Below are 17,391 nucleotides of genomic sequence, written 5' to 3'. Positions count from 1 at the left end.
ATAAACAATATGCCCCTCTTAGTAAAGAATCAACTGCCATAATAGGAGCCATGGGCAAAAGACAAATACGCCCTATTCTGACCGACAGAAGTTGTAATTTATCCACCTATGAGGTTAAACACAAATTCATTTATATCCCTGAATGTCCAGTTTCTTTGATGGGAAGAGACCTACTTTGCAAAATGAGAGCACAATTAATGTTTGAGGATGATGGGAAATTAGAAGTAACTTTTAGAGGCCCGAAGGAGAAGTCTGAGAATAGATTGATGTTGATTCTACCCCAAGAAGAAGAGTGGAGGTTGTTTGCTGCCTTGACAGAGAGAGTAGATTGGATGTCCTTTAATATACCTGGTATTTGGGCAGAGGACAATCCTCCGGGGATGGCCAAAGATGTACCACCGGTAATCATTCAACTTCGGGCATCAACAACTCCTGTTATAGTACCACAGTACCCTTTGTCTAGACAGGCTGTGAACGGCATACACATTCACCTTAAGAAACTAGAAAATTATGGAATAATTAGGCCATGCCAGTCGGCCTGGAACACCCCCTTATTGCCAGTAGAAAAAGAGGATGGAAGTAACAGGCCTGTGCAAGACTTAAGAGCAGTTAATAAAAGAGTGGAACCCCTGCACCCTGTGGTACCCAACCCTTACACCCTACTTAGTTTGGTATCTCCGGAGGCAAAGTGGTTTTCAGTATTAGATTTAAAGGATGCATTTTTCTGCATTCGATTACACCCCCAGAGTATTCCCATTTTTGCATTTCAATGGGAACAGCCGGATACAGGCCAGAAACTGCATGTCAGTTGGACTCGTTTGCCACAAGGGTTTTGCAGTTCCCCGACTATTTTTGGACAGGCACTCGCCCAGGATTTAGTTCCACTCACCCAAGCAGGAAACCCATATGGCATCCAATACGTAGATGACATCTTGATAGCAACGACAACCCGAGAGTCATGTATAGAGAAAAGGTTTTGTTACACCTAGAATACAAAAGATATAAGGTTTCTAAGAAGAAAGCACAATTGATACAACAAGAAGTCAGATACTTGGGCTTCATTCTCAAGGATGGTATGAGAAGGCTAGGAGTCGAGCGAAAGGAGGCTGTGTGTTCTATTCCAAGTCCAGGGACGTGGAAACAGGTGCGAGAGTTTCTGGGAGCAGCTGGATTCTGCCGGCTCTGGATTCCTAATTTTGCCGTCATGTCAAGGCCATTATATGAAGCCACCAGAGGAGGTAAAGAAGACCCCTTCGAATGGACAGAAGAAAGAGAACAGGCCTTTGTGAAATTAAAAAGGGCCCTTATGGAAGCCCCTGCCTTGGGACTACCCGATCTGACTAAGCCCTTTACTCTATATGTAGGAGAAAGGGAAGTTATTGCAGTTGGAGTTCTTACACAAGTCATTGGCAATTGGCCTAGACCAGTGGCATATTTTTCAAAACAAATGGGACCAGTGGTAAAAGGATGGCTTCCGTGCCTGCGAGCAGTAGCGGCTGCAGCCACTATGGCCGAAGAGGCTAATAAATTGACGTTGGGACAACCAACAACCTTGAAAACACCCCATGCTGTTGTGACTCTGATGGAACATAGAGGACACCATTGGATGACAAATGCAAAATTACTAAAGTACAAAAGCATTTTGGTAGACAACCCAAGTATCAGTTTGTCTACATGCAACACTTTAAATCCTGCTACCTTGCTACCTATAGAGACAAAGGAAGAACAAGAACATGATTGCTTACAGGTGATGGAAGAAGTTTACTCAAGTAGACCAGACTTACGTGATACACCGAGGTCCAAAGTAGACGCAACCCTCTTTACAGACGGAAGCAGCTTTGTGGAAAATGGGATCCGATATGCAGGCTACGCTGTGGTCACTGAAGAAGGAGAAGTTTGGGAAGCTGAACCTTTACCAGCAGGGACTTCAGCTCAGAAGGCAGAATTGATTGCATTATATCGAGCCTTAGAACTGTCAAAGGGAAAGAAAGTGAACATTTACACAGATTCAAAATATGCCTTCCTCACTTTACAAGCCCATGGAGCATTGTACAAGGAAAGAGGACTTTTAAATTCCGCAGGACAAATGATTAAAAATCGAGAAGAAATTTTAAGGCTATTAGAAGCAGTGTGGAAGCCTAAGACAGTGTCTGTGATGCATTGCAGAGGTCATCAAACAGGAGATGGACTAATTGAAAAAGGAAACCGCTTAGCTGATCAAACAGCAAAGGAGGCAGCCAGGAAAGGAAATACACAGATTCTAACTTTGAATACAATCACTGAATTACCGAAAGAAATTATTTACACCCCAGAGGAAAAACAATGGGCTAGAATAGAGGGAGCAAAAAGATTAAATGGGCTTTTCATATTTCCAGGAAATAGAGTCTTTATACCTAGTTTCCTAGCTGAAGCTTTCATACAGAGGGTACATGAACAGACACACAGTGGTGCCATAGCTATGTTAGAATTATTAAATAGATAGTTTTACATAAATGGGGTTACAGCTATAGTAAGGAGAGTAACTATGAAGTGTCAGGTATGTGCCATGAACAACCCCCGTACTGGACCCCTCTTACCCCCAGGAGTACAATATGTGGGAAGGGGCCCTTGGGAAAACATTGTGGTGGATTTCACTGAAATGCCAAGGGTGGGAAAGTTTAAATACATGCTGGTGTCTGTATGCACTTATTCTGGTTGGGTCGACGCATGGCCCACAGCAAATGAAAAAGCTGAACAAGTATCTAAAATTCTGATGAGGGATGTTATCCCTAGAGGAGGGATACCCTTTTCAATTGGAAGTGATAATGGGCCAGCCTTTGTACACAAAGTGATTCAAACGCTGGCTGACTTTTTGGGAATAAAATGGAAATTGCACTGTGCATACCGGCCCCAATCATCAGGAGTTACTGAAAGGATGAATAGAACTCTGAAAGACATTTTGGGAAAATTGCATCAAGAAACGGAAATGAATTGGGTCCAATTGTTACCTATGGCTTTGTTAAAGATAAGATGTACACCCATTAAACATTTAAAATTGTCTCCATACAAGTTGGTGTTTGGACGACCACCTATGGTCAGTCCAATCACTACCTACAATTCCCAAAATCCAGGAGCTTTGGGAACAAAAGGATTGGCCAAAGAAGTTATAGCTCTTGGCTCAGTATTGGACAAACTGCACAAATATGTGAGCATTGTGAGGTATCCGTTCCCCTTTACTGCTCTACATTCTTTCTCTCCAGGGGATTTGGTGTGGCTAAAAGATTGGAAAATAACACCATTGGGACCAAAGTGGAAAGGACCGTACATTATATTGTTGACAATGCCAACTGCAGTGAAATTGGCAGGTGTGAAGTCCTGGATCCACTACACACACATAAAGAAAGACCACACCAGCTCCCCTGACGAGTGGATAGCACAACCAAACAAGGATAATCCGCTTAAGGTAAAACTTACCAGGAAAAGGGTTCCAGATGGAGGAGAGGGCAGCATCGCAACAGGAGCCCCCTCTCCAGGGTCAGGAGACCAAGCTCCACCCTGAAGAACAGGAGGGACTGCTACCCGAGAGCAGTTCTGAAAGAAAGAAGGGACATTTGGTTAATAAAAACACACAGACATTTGAAAGGGATTGTTTGGAAATAGAGATCCCTGACAATCCCTTTTCCTTAGACCCTTCAATTTGCCCTCTTAGCTCGCATTTGCGAGGTGTTACATTGAACCTTATGGGATACATGTTATTGTTAGGATGTATAGTGATGATGTTTATATTTCCCATGGGGTGTGATGGCGAATGGGGACAAAATAGGTTTCACCAAATGGTAAATAATATTTCCAAGAAATTTAATCAAAGCAGTTGCTGGATATGCTCCCATGGCCCTTCACACCATGGCCAGGGTTGGCCAATTACAGTTTCCGCAACTTTGAACTTGACAAGATGGAATGTGACCAGGGTATATTTCGGGGTGGGAGACCCTGCAACCCCCGATATGGCCCAATTTTTATTAAAACAAAGCAAAAGGCCCCTGGCAGTATTATGTGTTCATTATTATCAGAGATTGGAATTGATAGAGAAAACAGCATGGAAGGGAAATGCGAGCCAGGGATATGGTTACAATGAGATGGTAAAGTGTATGAATGTAGGGGATTATAATAATTGCAATTTCACTGTACATTTGAACAATAGTAAAAAGTGTTGAGAGTTATCCTATCCCTTAGGCTGTGATAACCAAAGTAGACCAACTTTATTTGGACAAATAGGAAGTCGTACACTTTTAGGGGCCTTAAATAGATAGACAAGACCGTTGGCTGGCCCAGGCGATTGGATAGGAGGGTTACCCCCGGGGATGTATTGGATCTGTGGACAATGGGCAGGAAAGATATTACCTCATGCATGGAATGGTACCTGTACAGTTGGGACTCTTATGGCAGGTGAATTAAGATTTCACCCACAGGATCAACCTCCAGCGGCCTGGGATTGGCAATTTGGCTGGCATAGACACAGATTAAAGAAACGAGTGTACGATGAAAAATACGGATATGACCCTGATAACACATATTTGACAAAAGGGGAGAGATTCTGGACCATCCTTAGCCCCAGAACAGGAGTGGCATGAAATGTAAAACAGCTTAGGATCTTATCATATCAAATGGAAAGTTTAGCCAATCGATCGGCAGAGGGGTTAGAGACCCTACAAAGAGAGGTAAACTCTTTGGCAGAGGTTTTAGTACAACATAAAATCGCATTAGACTATCTTTTAAGCCGAGAGGGAGGATTGTGTATGTGGCTGAATACTACTTGCTGTCATTATATTAACGAAAGTGGAATAATTGAAACAAATGTGGAGAAATTGCATAAAATAGCTGAGAATGTAAGAAAAACATATCAACCAACTGGAGATTGGTGGTCGTGGCTGACGTCTTGGCTACCAAATTTAGGATGGATAAGAGGCATAGTTTATACAATATTTTTAATTGTGATAATAGGATTGGTTCTATGTATGTGTTTACCTTGCATAATGCAATGCTTGCAGAGAATGATGCATAAAATGATAGATGGAATGTTGGGTGAAAAAGTTATGATGCTCCAAGCATATCAGAAAATTTCCTTAGAGGATTGTGAGAAGTATGATGATGTCACTGCAAAATAGATATTTGCAGTAACAAGAAAAAGGGGGGAATGAGAGGACCACACCCTAAAAATGGCGCTGGCTCTGGTTTAGTTTAAGTGAATAAAAGCAGTCAAGATGCTAGCATAATCAGATGAGTTGGTATTTAGGAAGATGTTACCATATAAGGTAATAAGGCTCTTTGGCTTCTGCGATTGGCTTACATTACATGGGGTGATGTTACCATATAAGGTAATAATGTTCTTTGGCTTCTGCGATTGGTTTGCATTACATGGGGTGATGTAGGGAGAAAGTATAAAAGATAGATAAGCCCAATAGAGGGCGCTGCAGTCTTGGTAACACTCTCTGAGTGTGCTGCAGCCCTGCGCAGTAATAAATGGTGTTTTGTTTCTCTTGACTTTCGGTTTCCTGACTCCTTCTTCCAGCGGCGGGCCACCAGCCTTAGGGCTTGTGGGTTTCGGCGACCCCTCAGTTTGCTACAGATCTAGACACTATACTTCTATTAATGCAGCCTACAATCGCATTGGCCTTTTTAGTTGCTGCATCACACTACTAGCTCACATTCAGCCTGTGATCCATTAAGATTCCCAGATCCCTTTTGCACATGCACTCTTCCCTCCATATTTGCGCTTTGATATTTGTGGTTCTGATTATTCATGGATTTGATTAATATGTTCTCTCTAGGAATATCTAGAACCTCCAATGCAACTCTCTGGTCAACTTTAAAAGTGGCACCGAAAGACCTAGAGATTCCTAGAGAGACCACTCTACTAGGCCTTTGTAGCTCCTCCAGCGCAGATCTGTGGTCAGTGTCTGTCAGACATTGACCATAGAGTTGCACTGGAGGACCTAGAGATTCCTAGAGAGAACACTCTACTAGGCCTTTGTAGCTCCTCCAGCACAGTTCTATGGCCAGTGTCTGTCAGACGTTGACCATGGAGTTGCCCTGGAGGACCTAGACATTCCTAGAGAGGATACTCTTCTAGGCCTTTGTAGCTCCTCCAGTGCAGTTCTATGGCCAGTGTCTGTCGGACATTGACCACAGAGTTGCCCTGGAGGACCTAGACATTCCTAGAGAGGATACTCTTCTAGGCCTTTGTAGCTCCTCCAGCACAGTTCTATGGCCAGTGTCTGTCAGACGTTGACCATAGAGTTGCCCTGGAGGACCTAGAGATTCCTAGAGAGAATACTCTACTAGGCCTTTGTAGCTCCTCCAGCGCAGTTCTATGGCCAGTGTCTGTCAGACGTTGACCATAGAGTTGCCTTGGAGGACCTAGAGATTCCTAGAGAGGCGTTCTATTAGACGAAAACATGTTGCTTTTGTTATTTGCGGTTTTTCCATATTCATGGGGGTCTTATGCCCCTAAGCTGAGTGAATATGGAGGGACGAGTATACTTTTGTCATGCCATGCGTCACCCATCCTAGATCTGTGTATTTCATTTTTACTGCCCATTGATATAAATATAAATTCATTTTGTATGGTTTATTTAATGCTATATTACATAGCATTATTTCCGCGAAAACGGAAAATCGCTGATATTCAAGCCCCATTGGCTTGAAAGGCGGTGCACGCCATGGCGCGCGCCCCATTTTGTCCCCCTCCATTTGCCACCAGCAAATGGGCGAGGGACGCGGACTCCAAGTCTGCAAAAACGGAGGGGCAACTGTACTGCATTTGACTGTCTACTCAACTGTATTCAACTGTATTCTTCCTTGAAATGCTGCCTTGGCTTGCAAGATACTTCCAGAACTCTGAGCAAGGCAACGCCTTAACATTGTACTTTACTAGCAGCCAGCCCCTTGAATAAATCTATATTTAAATTATTTATTAAATGCTCTTTTGCAAAGAATATATGCCTCATACAAAACAGTTAAGAAGAGAGGACATGCATTGCAATGAGATACAAAGGGACGACAGACAGAACCATAGACTGACCCTTTGGAAGGTAGCAGCAGGAAGGAAGCGTTTCACAGCAAAATCACTTTGCAAAACAATTTAAGAACTGTGCCGATCCGTCGAAAGCTATTATTTCTGTGAGTGATTAATGCATGCGCTGGATTTCCCTCCCCCTCAACCAAAGTATTGTATGAATTCCATTACATTGAATTAGTCAATAATTCCAGTGAAATCAATTGTTCTTGTGAAGTGATCTACGGTAAGTTGGGGTCTGCACTCAAGAGCAATTTTCTGCATGGATTGCATGCCAGCCTTTGACCTTCGAAATCAATCCAATGCACCATTCGCATCACCTCCAGGTCTTCTTGGAAAACTGTCTCTGAGAGGAACCTGGTTACATTTATCGGGGGTGTTTTTTTAATGCATGGGTTTCTTTCCAACACATTGCTTCTTGCAAATTCCTCTTGTGAAATCTGTGCGCAAACGCAATCGCACATAAAGCAGCTTTAGGTAAGGCCTGACTCCACACAGTACGGTTTTACTGAGTGATTTTCTTCCCTAGTGTGATCTTGCAAAGCTTCAGTTTATAGGTCAGCTTGTATTCTCTTTCTTTCCCGTTGCAAGGTATCTTGCTATTGACCGAGACCTGAATGCAGTACACGCCTTGTATCGCTTCACACAAACTATTGATTTTACCCATAGTTAATGACTAGTTCAATGGAATGGAATTTATGCAATACTTTTGTTTGGGCAAAGAATCCAACATATTGATTGAGGATGGAGCAAGTGTGTTTTCTGCTGCTCCAGAGACTGGAAACAGAACAATGGACTAAGACTATAAGACATGAAATTCGACCTAGACATTAGGAAGAACTTCCTGACGGTTATGGACGGTAAGAGCCGTTTGCCAACGGAAGACGCTGCCACCGTGGAAGGTTATGGGGTTTCCTTCTTTGGAGGTTTTTAAACAAAGGCTGGATGGCCATCCGTCACACAGGGAGGACTTTGTCTGTGTCTTCCTGCATGGCTAAAGAGAGTTGGACTGGTTGGCCTTGGGTCTCTTCCAAGTCTAGGATTCTATGAATCCATAACTATGGAATTTATCAAACGGGAGGAATTTCTCTTAAATTCGAATGAAAAGAAAGTGGGGCCAGAATGCATTCACTTAAAGTCGCTAGTTTCGCGCAATTACGTGAATACGCATTGCGTTCGAACTGACTTCCCATTGCCCGAAAATAGTATGCCATTGCCCGAATTTGTGTGTTGCAGTCTATCACGCAATAACATGAAACCACATGATTGCGTTCAGACTGACTTCCCATTGCCCAAATTTGTGTGTAGTGGGTTATCACGCAATAACGTTAAACCCCATGATTGCATTCAGATTGCCATCAGATTATACTTCCAATTCCCCTTGTCTGATAAACTCCTATGTTGCGGAGATGAAAAGAGACACTGTTAGTGAATTTTGAAGATGCACATCCAAGCAAGAGTGCCCTAGCACTATCAGGTATTTCTGATTTTGAGATCTGACCCTTCCTAGCCAATGTTTTCATGTGCTTCAGGGTGCAACCCGACCCTAATGTGCATGGCTTCCCACTGCATAATGTTCTGTGGGGTATCGGTCACTCCACTGGCTACCATTGCATAGATCAGAGGTGAATGCAGATGTTGCAAAACTACTCCGTTCAATTTTGTGCATACGTCAGTTTTGCAGAGACAAAAGTCCCAAGCAGAATGCCAGATATAAGATATATCTAAGAATATACATGTTTGATATGTTTTTATGAGAGCCGGCATGGTGTTGTGGTATGAGTGTTGGACTATGACTTGGAGTCCAGGGCTTGATTCCCGCTTACAGATAAATTGATTTGTGATCTGAATCAATGGATCAGTTCGACAGTGGCATGTGGTTCACACTACATTTGCCCCAATCACATTTTTCCTCCTGTAAAACAACCTGCTTGTGGTTCATGTTCATGAATGAATCGGTTCAAAATGGACCCGCTCCAGCCGGCCGAAGGGCAAATTTATATCAATCCCGATCTGCATCTGGTTCACACTTGCGCAGAATCATTCTATCCAAAAAGACGCAGGAAACACTGGCGTCAAAAAGACATGGGTTAAATGGGCCTAGCATAAGGCCAACCCTGTCTCAACCACTTCAGCGATTCAGTTCAAGTGGGAACCAGGGTCATTTGAACTGGTTCAAACCAATTTGTGATCTGGTTTAAAAGGTAATGGGTATCAGGCGCACTTCAGAAGGCATACAACACACACACACACACACACACACACACACACACACTCATATTTTTCTTGGGGATTCTAAAGTCGGCTTTTAGTACAGTCTGAACTCTAGCTGTCCTTTCAGGACAAACTGAAAAACAATCCTCCCTTATCTTGCAAATTCCAAGAGACTTCCTGCGGAGTGAGTGCCAACACCAACAGCTGGGAAAAGGCTGTTTCTTGTTTGGTTTTATTGTGGGGGAAATTCGCCCTTGGACCTCTGATCTCAAACAAGGAACTTCCCAAGAATATGTAAATATCTCCGAATGCAGCTGCATCCGAGATTCACGGCGCAAAGCATTGCCTTGCAGATCTGAGATGGCTTCCACTGTGGTCTGGATCTTACTTGTCTTGAGCATCTCTTCCACTTATGGTGAGTATTCTCCTGACATGTTTTGTCTCGGTGTCTTCCAGCAAACAAAGAACCAAAAAGAAATTTATTTTATAAATACAGCGGGCCCTTGGTATCCTCTGGCATTCAGTTCCAGGACCCCCCTTTCAACTGTGGATACCAATATCTGTGGATGCTCAAATCCCATTATATACAATGGTGTAGTAAAATGGGGTCCCTTATATAAAATGGTTTGCTTTGGGGTGTATTTTCAAGCTATGGATGCTTGAAGCCATGGATAAAGAATCCATGGATACGGAGGGCCAACTGTAGCAATAATAATGAAAATTAGCATGTTCAGGCCATTGCAATTGTGACTTCCAAATGGACAGATTCAGTTAGTTTGTCTAAATAAGAATTCTCTACCCTCCAAGTTTGTCGTGAACATTAATAGTTTCTGCATAAAGCTTTCCTGTTTTGTTATTGAAATCCTGGAACCAAATTGTTCCTGTATGTGACCCTATCTGAATAAGATCTGTTCTTTGAGACTTTGTCGTTGTCTTCCTCACTTGGGTCTATGCTGCTGTGAGTTAAGCAGAGCTTGGAAAAGTTCCTTTTTTTGGAACTACAACTCTGGTATAAACAATATATTGAGTATTCTACTCTTGCAAATAACTGTACCAATGGTTGGAAATATACCGGCCTGATAAGCGATATCAGGGATTGTGTCTTTGGACTGAACAACTGGATCCAAGGAAGAGCAGATCGCTTCAGCTGTCTCCAGATGCCATTTTTCTGATCGCAAAATTTCTGATCACACATTTCTGAATACAAATAGATGCATTAAATACCACTAACTCTTTCTTTGGTATTTATCTCCATATGAGAAAACCTCACTCTGCTGTGCTGCCTCCGTCAAAGGACTGGAGGTTATGAAAAGGCACCCAAGAATTAAAGTTTTATTCTTGCTTCAGTTTGTTAGTTCCCAGGGCTTTGCGGGGTTTTTCCCCGCTTTATATACCTAAATAGTCCAGCTTAGATATATGGTAACTCAAGGAAGCAAGGCAAAAATTAAATATCAGGATGGTGCCGTACCTTCTTGGGACCACATCTCTTTTGCCAAACAAGTATTCATATATTTTTTTCATCCAGTCTCTCTTACCGCATCCTCTCATATGGAAAACACTCTGAAGCCATCCTCATTTTAACTGTACTTTGTCCAAATTTACTTGACTACCGGACTCATCGCTTCCAAGGATGATGGGAGTGGCACTCCAGTGCATCCAGGCAGTGCCATTTTGGGACAGCTCATGCCTTCCACTCTTCCTCAGGGGAAGGTTTTCTTTCCACTTCCAGGAATGATGGGAGTGGCACTCCAGTGCATCCAGGCAGTGCCACTTTGGGACTGCTGGCATTTGGCACATGTCTTCCAGTCTTCCTGAGTGGGTGGTTTTCTTGCCACAACAAATATGTTGCACCTTGGGTGTATGGGGTTGGGTGGGCTACCATAACTTCTGACTGCTGCTTTCCACAGGTCGTCCCTGGGGGCGAATCCTGGGCGGGCGAGAGCCCCATCCTCACTCGATGCCCTACATGGCATCCCTGCAGGAGAATGGGCAGCACATCTCTGGCGGTTTCCTTATCGCAGCGGAATGGGTGCTGAGCGCTGCCCACTGTTTGGAGAATACGTGAGTGTTGCCATTTCTCAAAGGCAGAGAATCTTCAAAGCCGGAAAGCTTGTCTCCAGGGACTATACCTCCCATGCTCTTCCAGCCCATGTGGGGGATTATGGAAGGTGTAGTCTAAAGCAATCCTTCTTTCAAGTTGCTCTGTTTCCTCCCTATATATGTGAGAAGGAACAGTTGTGTCTGCTAAGAACATGGAAGAGAGATGGCAGTGTTGCCCTTCCTAATGGGCACTAAGAAGGCACCAAGGCAGGAGGAGGATTCTGTCTTTTTCATTTTCTGTGTCTTTCTGTATAAGAGGGAAAACCTGGCGCATAACCTTAAACATCCAACTGCATCTCCAACCTGGCCGATGTTCTGGAGTTCCAGTTCCTTCCCAGTATTCCCAGTGACCATGCTGGTTAGGGGATGAGGCGCTGGGGTCCGACACAAGTCGGAAGTTCATCCAGTTAGGGCAGCTTTGCTTATTTGACAGATTATGCTTGGGGAAAATATGGAAAGGCTGACATGTAGTTCGGTGGACTAAATGGGTGCTTATCACGCTGGGCTCCATTTTAACTGAGGTTCAAGTGGGAAGAGATTGTGTGGTATGTGGGGGATTGCATGCTGCAATACCATCTATATTGTCATTACTATAAATTTACTATTTATACCGATATTATACTAAGTAACATCTCCTGGCCTGGTTCCCCTAAGACTACATTAATAGCCAGCAGCCGCATTGGGCAGAGGAGGTCAGTTTGGCTGCTGGTTGGAGTGCAACTTGAAGGATGTTTCCAGTCCTTTGCACCATGGAAGGACACTGCAGCCATGAGTTTAGCAAGGATCCAGCTTTGGATGATCTTAGCCTCTCTTGCTGGTGGGGAATGCCATCCTTCTTGTACCCTGATGAGCAACTGAACAGACCTTCTTGGACCAAACTGACTGCCGACTCTTAAGATGGGCTGGGACAGGCATTGATATAGTCTTATAGTAAGATTATATAGTTTTATTTAATGCAGAGGAATTACGGACACACACACAGCAATACTCTCTGCCAGCCATTATCTGTAGTGTTGCATAGTTCTGACTAGGATGGGAACTTGGAAAGTAAATGGGTACCAAACTTTTGGGGAAACGGTCATGAGACTCAGGTACTGAACAGATCCCCTTTTGGGCTGCAGGATCAATGGGACGTTCCAGGTCCTCTTGGGGGCCCACTCGCTCACGGCCCACGAACCCCACAAGCGCCTCTACGGGGTCCGCCGTCTCATCCCCCACCCTGGGAGCAGCATCGAGACCAACGCCGATGACTTCTTGCTTGTCCAGGTGGGTCTCCTGGACCCGAGACTGAAATGCTCTCCTTTCCATGTAAAGACTCCATCCCAGAAGTATGAGGTGTCAGTTCATGGTCCCCCATCTTTTCAAGATAGGTTGTAGGACTCCCCCCCCCCCGAGAACTTCCCAAAGAAGAAAACCCAAAACAGATTCACCACCTCCATGACAAGGAACACAGACTGATTTTATTTCCCATTGACAGAAATCTATCTATTGAGAGATTTGGGTCTGGAGCAGTTGCCCCTCTGATCCAGCATGTTCTTCAGGGCAACATTTCCACCTCCAAATACAAAACCAAATGAACCTCCCCATTGCAGGCCACACTGATGGTGGGCACCAACTTTTTCCTGCTGACACATTCTGCTGGAGCAATGTTTCTGAGCATGCCGTGAACTATAGTTTTTTGCAGGTTTTTCGGGCTATGTGGCCATGTTCTAGAAGAGTTTCATCCTGACGTTTCACCAGCATCTGTGGCTGGCATCTTCAGAGAAGATGAGAAGATCTTCTGAAGATGCCAGCCACAGATGTTGGTGAAACATCAGGAATAAACTCTTCTAGAACATGGCCACATAGCTTGAGAAACCCACAAAAAACTATGGATGCTGGCCATGAAAGCCTTCGACTTCACATGCCATGAACTAGTCCCAGCTGCTAGGGCCTGGGACTCAACTCCGGGGGTCCTTTGCATCAAGGGTCACTCTTCCCACCCTTCCTCTAACCAGCTGGCTGAACCGGCCCTCCTTGGCACAGATGTGGGGACCTGGCTTTTCAGAGAGAAGACCGAGAGGTGCCCGCGGGGACCCTCTGCACGGCGGCTGGCTGGGGCCTCACTGCCAACACTGGGAAACGTCCAGACAGGCTACAGTCGGTGGAGCTGAGCATCCTGAGTTGGGCCACCTGCAACCGGAGGATCCACCATGATGGGGAGGTGACAGAGAACATGATGTGCACTGAGATCAAGAGGGATTCCCGCAAGGATACCTGCAAGGTAGGAAGGGAGGAGGAAGAGAGAGGATTTTTGGCTGCCAGCACAGCTGTGGTCAAGCAAGGCATGTGGACCCTTTGACTTGTATTGGTATCCAAAGTCTGGTCCTCTAGATAATTTTGGACTGCAGCTCCCAGAAGCCTCAGCCATCTTGACCAAGAGTCTGAGATTCTGGGAACTGAAGTCCAAAACATGTGGAAGGTCAGAATTTGGGAATCACTGCTTTAGAGTCAGGAATGGGAAGGACTCGCCAAGAACTTGGCTTGGCTTTGTTTTCTCCAAAGGGATTTTGACGTCTTCTCTGTAGCGTAGGGGCCTTTCATACTGCCCACCGATAGCATTACAGTCCCATTTTAACTGCTGCAGCTGCAGTTTATTAAACCCTGGGATTTGTAGTCTGGTGACGCTTAGAACTCTTTGACCAAGAGGTCTTAATGCCCCTTGAACAACAGATCCCAGGACTACATAGGGTGGCACCATAGGAATTATGCCACCTTTGGGCACTGGGAAAGGGCTTCTGGTCCTGTGGGCTGAAATTTTGAGCTCCCTTTCCTGGGAGTAAATGCAATGGGGCTCAGTGGGGCTTGCTTTTGGGGAGATGTGGACAGGGCAAAAGATGGAAGAGCTCCCACCTCTGAACCTCGGCCTTTCTGCTTTCTCTTCTCTGTCCAGGGCGATTCTGGAGGGCCCCTTGTTTGCCATGGTGTGGCCGAAGGGGTTGTGGCCGCTGGTTCACGTGTCTGCGGCAACTGGAAGAAACCTGGGATTTACACTCGGATCCCTCCTTACCTCGAATGGATCAGGGCTGTCATGGCATCCGCCAATTAACCCATCACAGAAGTTGCACTTTTGCTTTGAAAAAGAATCACAGAACCCTAGCATTGAAAGGGAGCCCCAGGGGCTACCTAGTCCACCCCATTCTGCCACGCAGGGAGACACCATCAAAGCACTCCCGACAGATGGCCATCCAATTTGAAAACCTCCAGAGGAGGAGACGCCACCACCTTCAAAGGCAGCATCTTCCACTGTTGATATGCTCCTTCTCCCAGGAGAAATTACCTTTTTAGACTTCAATGCCTAATGTCTATCCTTGTGTAGCAATTCTGTTTGCAATCCAAATAGTAACTTCCCCAGGTTTGGGGGTGAGGGGGGGAGAATGGTAACTATTTGCACTGCAAAGAATTGTCAGGGTTTTCCCTTCTTTCACTAGTTGCCTCTTTCTGCATGTCAGAGGGATGGATTACCAGTTATCCCCTTGTGACCCTTTCAAACTCTAGGATTCCATGATTCTCCATGTCCAAAGCCACATTATACAGCAAGTATGTGTGTGGGGGTTTTCCTCCCCTTTCTGTCCTTCTTTCTTTGGAAAGAGGAAAGACTTCAGTGCAGCGTGGGAGGGAAAAGCGGGAGACAGTTAAACCAGCAAAACACTTGGCAGTCTTTTATTTGCAAAATTATTGCTTCCATCCTTTTCTGTACTCTCAGCGTGTCATGAAAGTTGTAATTTTCGCGCTCGCGGACCAGGAAAACAGGCAAATGTCGGAGACAAATACACAACAGAATAAACAGTGTGAAAAGGCACACAAAAGCAAGTGAGCAGGGGGTGCGTTTGTGTGTGTTGTCAAATCATCCTGGGAACCGCATTCGGGAACCAAAGATTTTACTCCCAGGGCCTCTCCATTCTATGTTTCAAAGGAAAACATGGAAAGAATGAAAATGCTGCATGGAAAAGCTCCTTTTTTGGACCACATGCTCACACTGGCTGCGTTTTTCATGGAGATGTGGTGCTACAAAATTAACTTTTGCAAACCCTAGGAAGTTCCAAGAGACCATGGGTAAATTCAGGCCCAGAGTAGCCTCCCTAGAGATAGAGATTTCAGCAAAATAAGGTGGCAGAATTTCAGACCTGAAATGCCCTGGATGTCAAAAAAAGTTACCCAAGGAAAGTTATCTCTCTCCTGCCTCCCCAGTATGCTAGCAGCCGTACTTTGCATATTTCATTTCCAAAAGCAGAAGCTGGGGTGACTTTAAATTTTGAATCCTCCCTTTTTACAAAAAAGGCCAAACTCCTTGCATGTAGAAAACAAACACCTCAGGGAAGTGAGCTATACTGGTCAACTCTCAAAAACCCATCTGTTCTTAAAAAGCAACAACAAAGGACTTTCTGTAGCCAGGAAAAAAAAATACAATTTCAAATTCAAGGCTGCTGATTTTTGTTTAATACACACCTTAAGATTCCCCAAGTTCCTGGTCTCCCATTGAAAGCTGGCATTGGCAGGTTCCCAATACAGAAAGGGAGACTTTGGTCCTCCAGATGCTTTGGACTTCAGCTCCCAGAACTCCTGACTGTTGGCAAAGTCAGCTAGGGCTTCTGGGAGTTCAAGTCCAAAACACCTGGAGGACTAAACTTTGGGAACCAATGCTTCCGAGTGTCTTTATTGTACAGGAGCTGGAGCAGTGGTTCCCAAACTTGGATCCTCCAGAGGTTTGGGACGTCAGCTCCCAGAATTCCTGCTTGCTGACCAAGCTGGCTGGGGCTTCTGGGCAAAACACCTGCAGGAACAAAGTTAGGCATTGCTGGAACATGCCATTGGTGACCGGTAGCGCCTATCCATCTGTGACATTGGCCCTGAATTTTCCAGGATCTTCCCACTTCAAGAATGCAGGCCCTCATCCCCATCCTCTAAATATATTTTTCTAGCTGCATTTTTTGGAGGGAGAGGGGAGTAAGTCATCTATTTGGACATCCAAGTGCCCAAAAGATGGGAAGGTGGAACTGTCCCTCCATAAAGTCACTCCACGCAGAAAGCAACGGGTCCAACTGTCCCCCGGACTTTGCTGCTATCCTTCCTCCTTCATCCTCTGGGGTGCCACAGTCAGGAGCAGTTGAACGGCATCTTCCTCCACAACCCGCCACAGAGACAATTCTTGATCCACCGCTGCTCCCATTGCTTGACTGCTGTTGTCTTGTTGGGGGAACGCAACATGGTGACGCAACCACACCTTCAAGACAAACAAGAAGACACTCATAACTGAGCTGCTCCAGGGCAGACAAAGGAATCTGCACTTACTTTGAGAACCTGTGTGCTGTACTAGGACCTGGGACATCCAGATTTTAATTCTTACTGACCTATGTATCTTACTTTAAATTAAATCCTTTGGGCGGTGGGTTGGAGATGATAATTGAAACATCAACCCACAAGAAAACTCTGAGCCCAAGGCTTCTAGAGAAGCTGAGAAAATGGGATCCACAGAGAGGCTGACAGTAAATTAGTAAAATTAATAAGTACATTAATATGTGGGAACAAACAAAGCTTCAAATGTACACCAACGCACTGAGTTTGGCTAACAAATAAGATGAACTTGAAGTCCTCATGCAAGAAGCTAAATATGATTTTTATCGACATAATGGAGACCTGGCGGGATGAGACTCTCATGCTTGGAATATGACAACTGAAGGGTCATATTCACGCATGGTTACTTTATGCGGAGAAAAGGAGTAGTAGTAGCATTATATGTCAAAAACAAATTCATTTGTACAGAAATCCTTGAGAGCGATCAGAGTGGATCACTTCAGAGTGTTTGGCTTAAAATAAGTGGAGAAATAAATAAAAGCAACATTGTGCCAGGGGTTTACTATAGGCCACCAGACCAAGAAGAGGCAGTGGATGATGCTTTTCAGAAATAGATCTCAGAAATCTGAAAGGTGCTGGAATTAGTAGTTATGGGGGCTTCAATTCCCCTGATGTCTGCTGGGATATCA

The 17,391-nt window shown here is 44.7% G+C and overlaps 2 protein-coding genes across 5 annotated transcripts in view; one reads left to right on the top strand and one right to left on the bottom strand.

Annotated features, from left to right (window-relative positions):
- The first annotated feature begins 9,459 nt into the window (after positions 1–9,459).
- Positions 9,460–15,225, top strand: CFD (complement factor D). Its single transcript, XM_089496497.1, is given in 6 exon segments — positions 9,460–9,683; positions 11,176–11,329; positions 12,490–12,634; positions 13,366–13,396; positions 13,399–13,631; positions 14,301–15,225. Coding segments are annotated over 6 exon segments (774 nt in total). The 5' UTR covers positions 9,460–9,628; the 3' UTR covers positions 14,457–15,225.
- MED16 (mediator complex subunit 16) overlaps positions 15,055–17,391 on the bottom strand; it is a 23,214-nt gene continuing 20,877 nt past the window's right edge. For all 4 annotated transcript variants that reach the window (XM_089496492.1, XM_089496493.1, XM_089496494.1 and 1 more), the window contains one exon: positions 15,055–16,631. In XM_089496492.1, the coding sequence (XP_089352618.1) occupies positions 16,505–16,631 (127 nt within the window). In that variant the 3' untranslated portion in view covers positions 15,055–16,504. The remainder of the gene's footprint in view (positions 16,632–17,391) is intronic.

The sequence above is a fragment of the Sceloporus occidentalis genome, unplaced genomic scaffold (genome assembly GCF_023333645.1).
Source record: "Sceloporus occidentalis isolate IW3139 unplaced genomic scaffold, rSceOcc1.0.p SCAF_91, whole genome shotgun sequence".
In the NCBI taxonomy this organism is placed as follows: Eukaryota; Metazoa; Chordata; class Lepidosauria; order Squamata; family Phrynosomatidae; genus Sceloporus; species Sceloporus occidentalis.
Note: the sequence above shows the minus strand (reverse complement) of the source record. Positions and strands in the feature narration are given on the sequence as shown.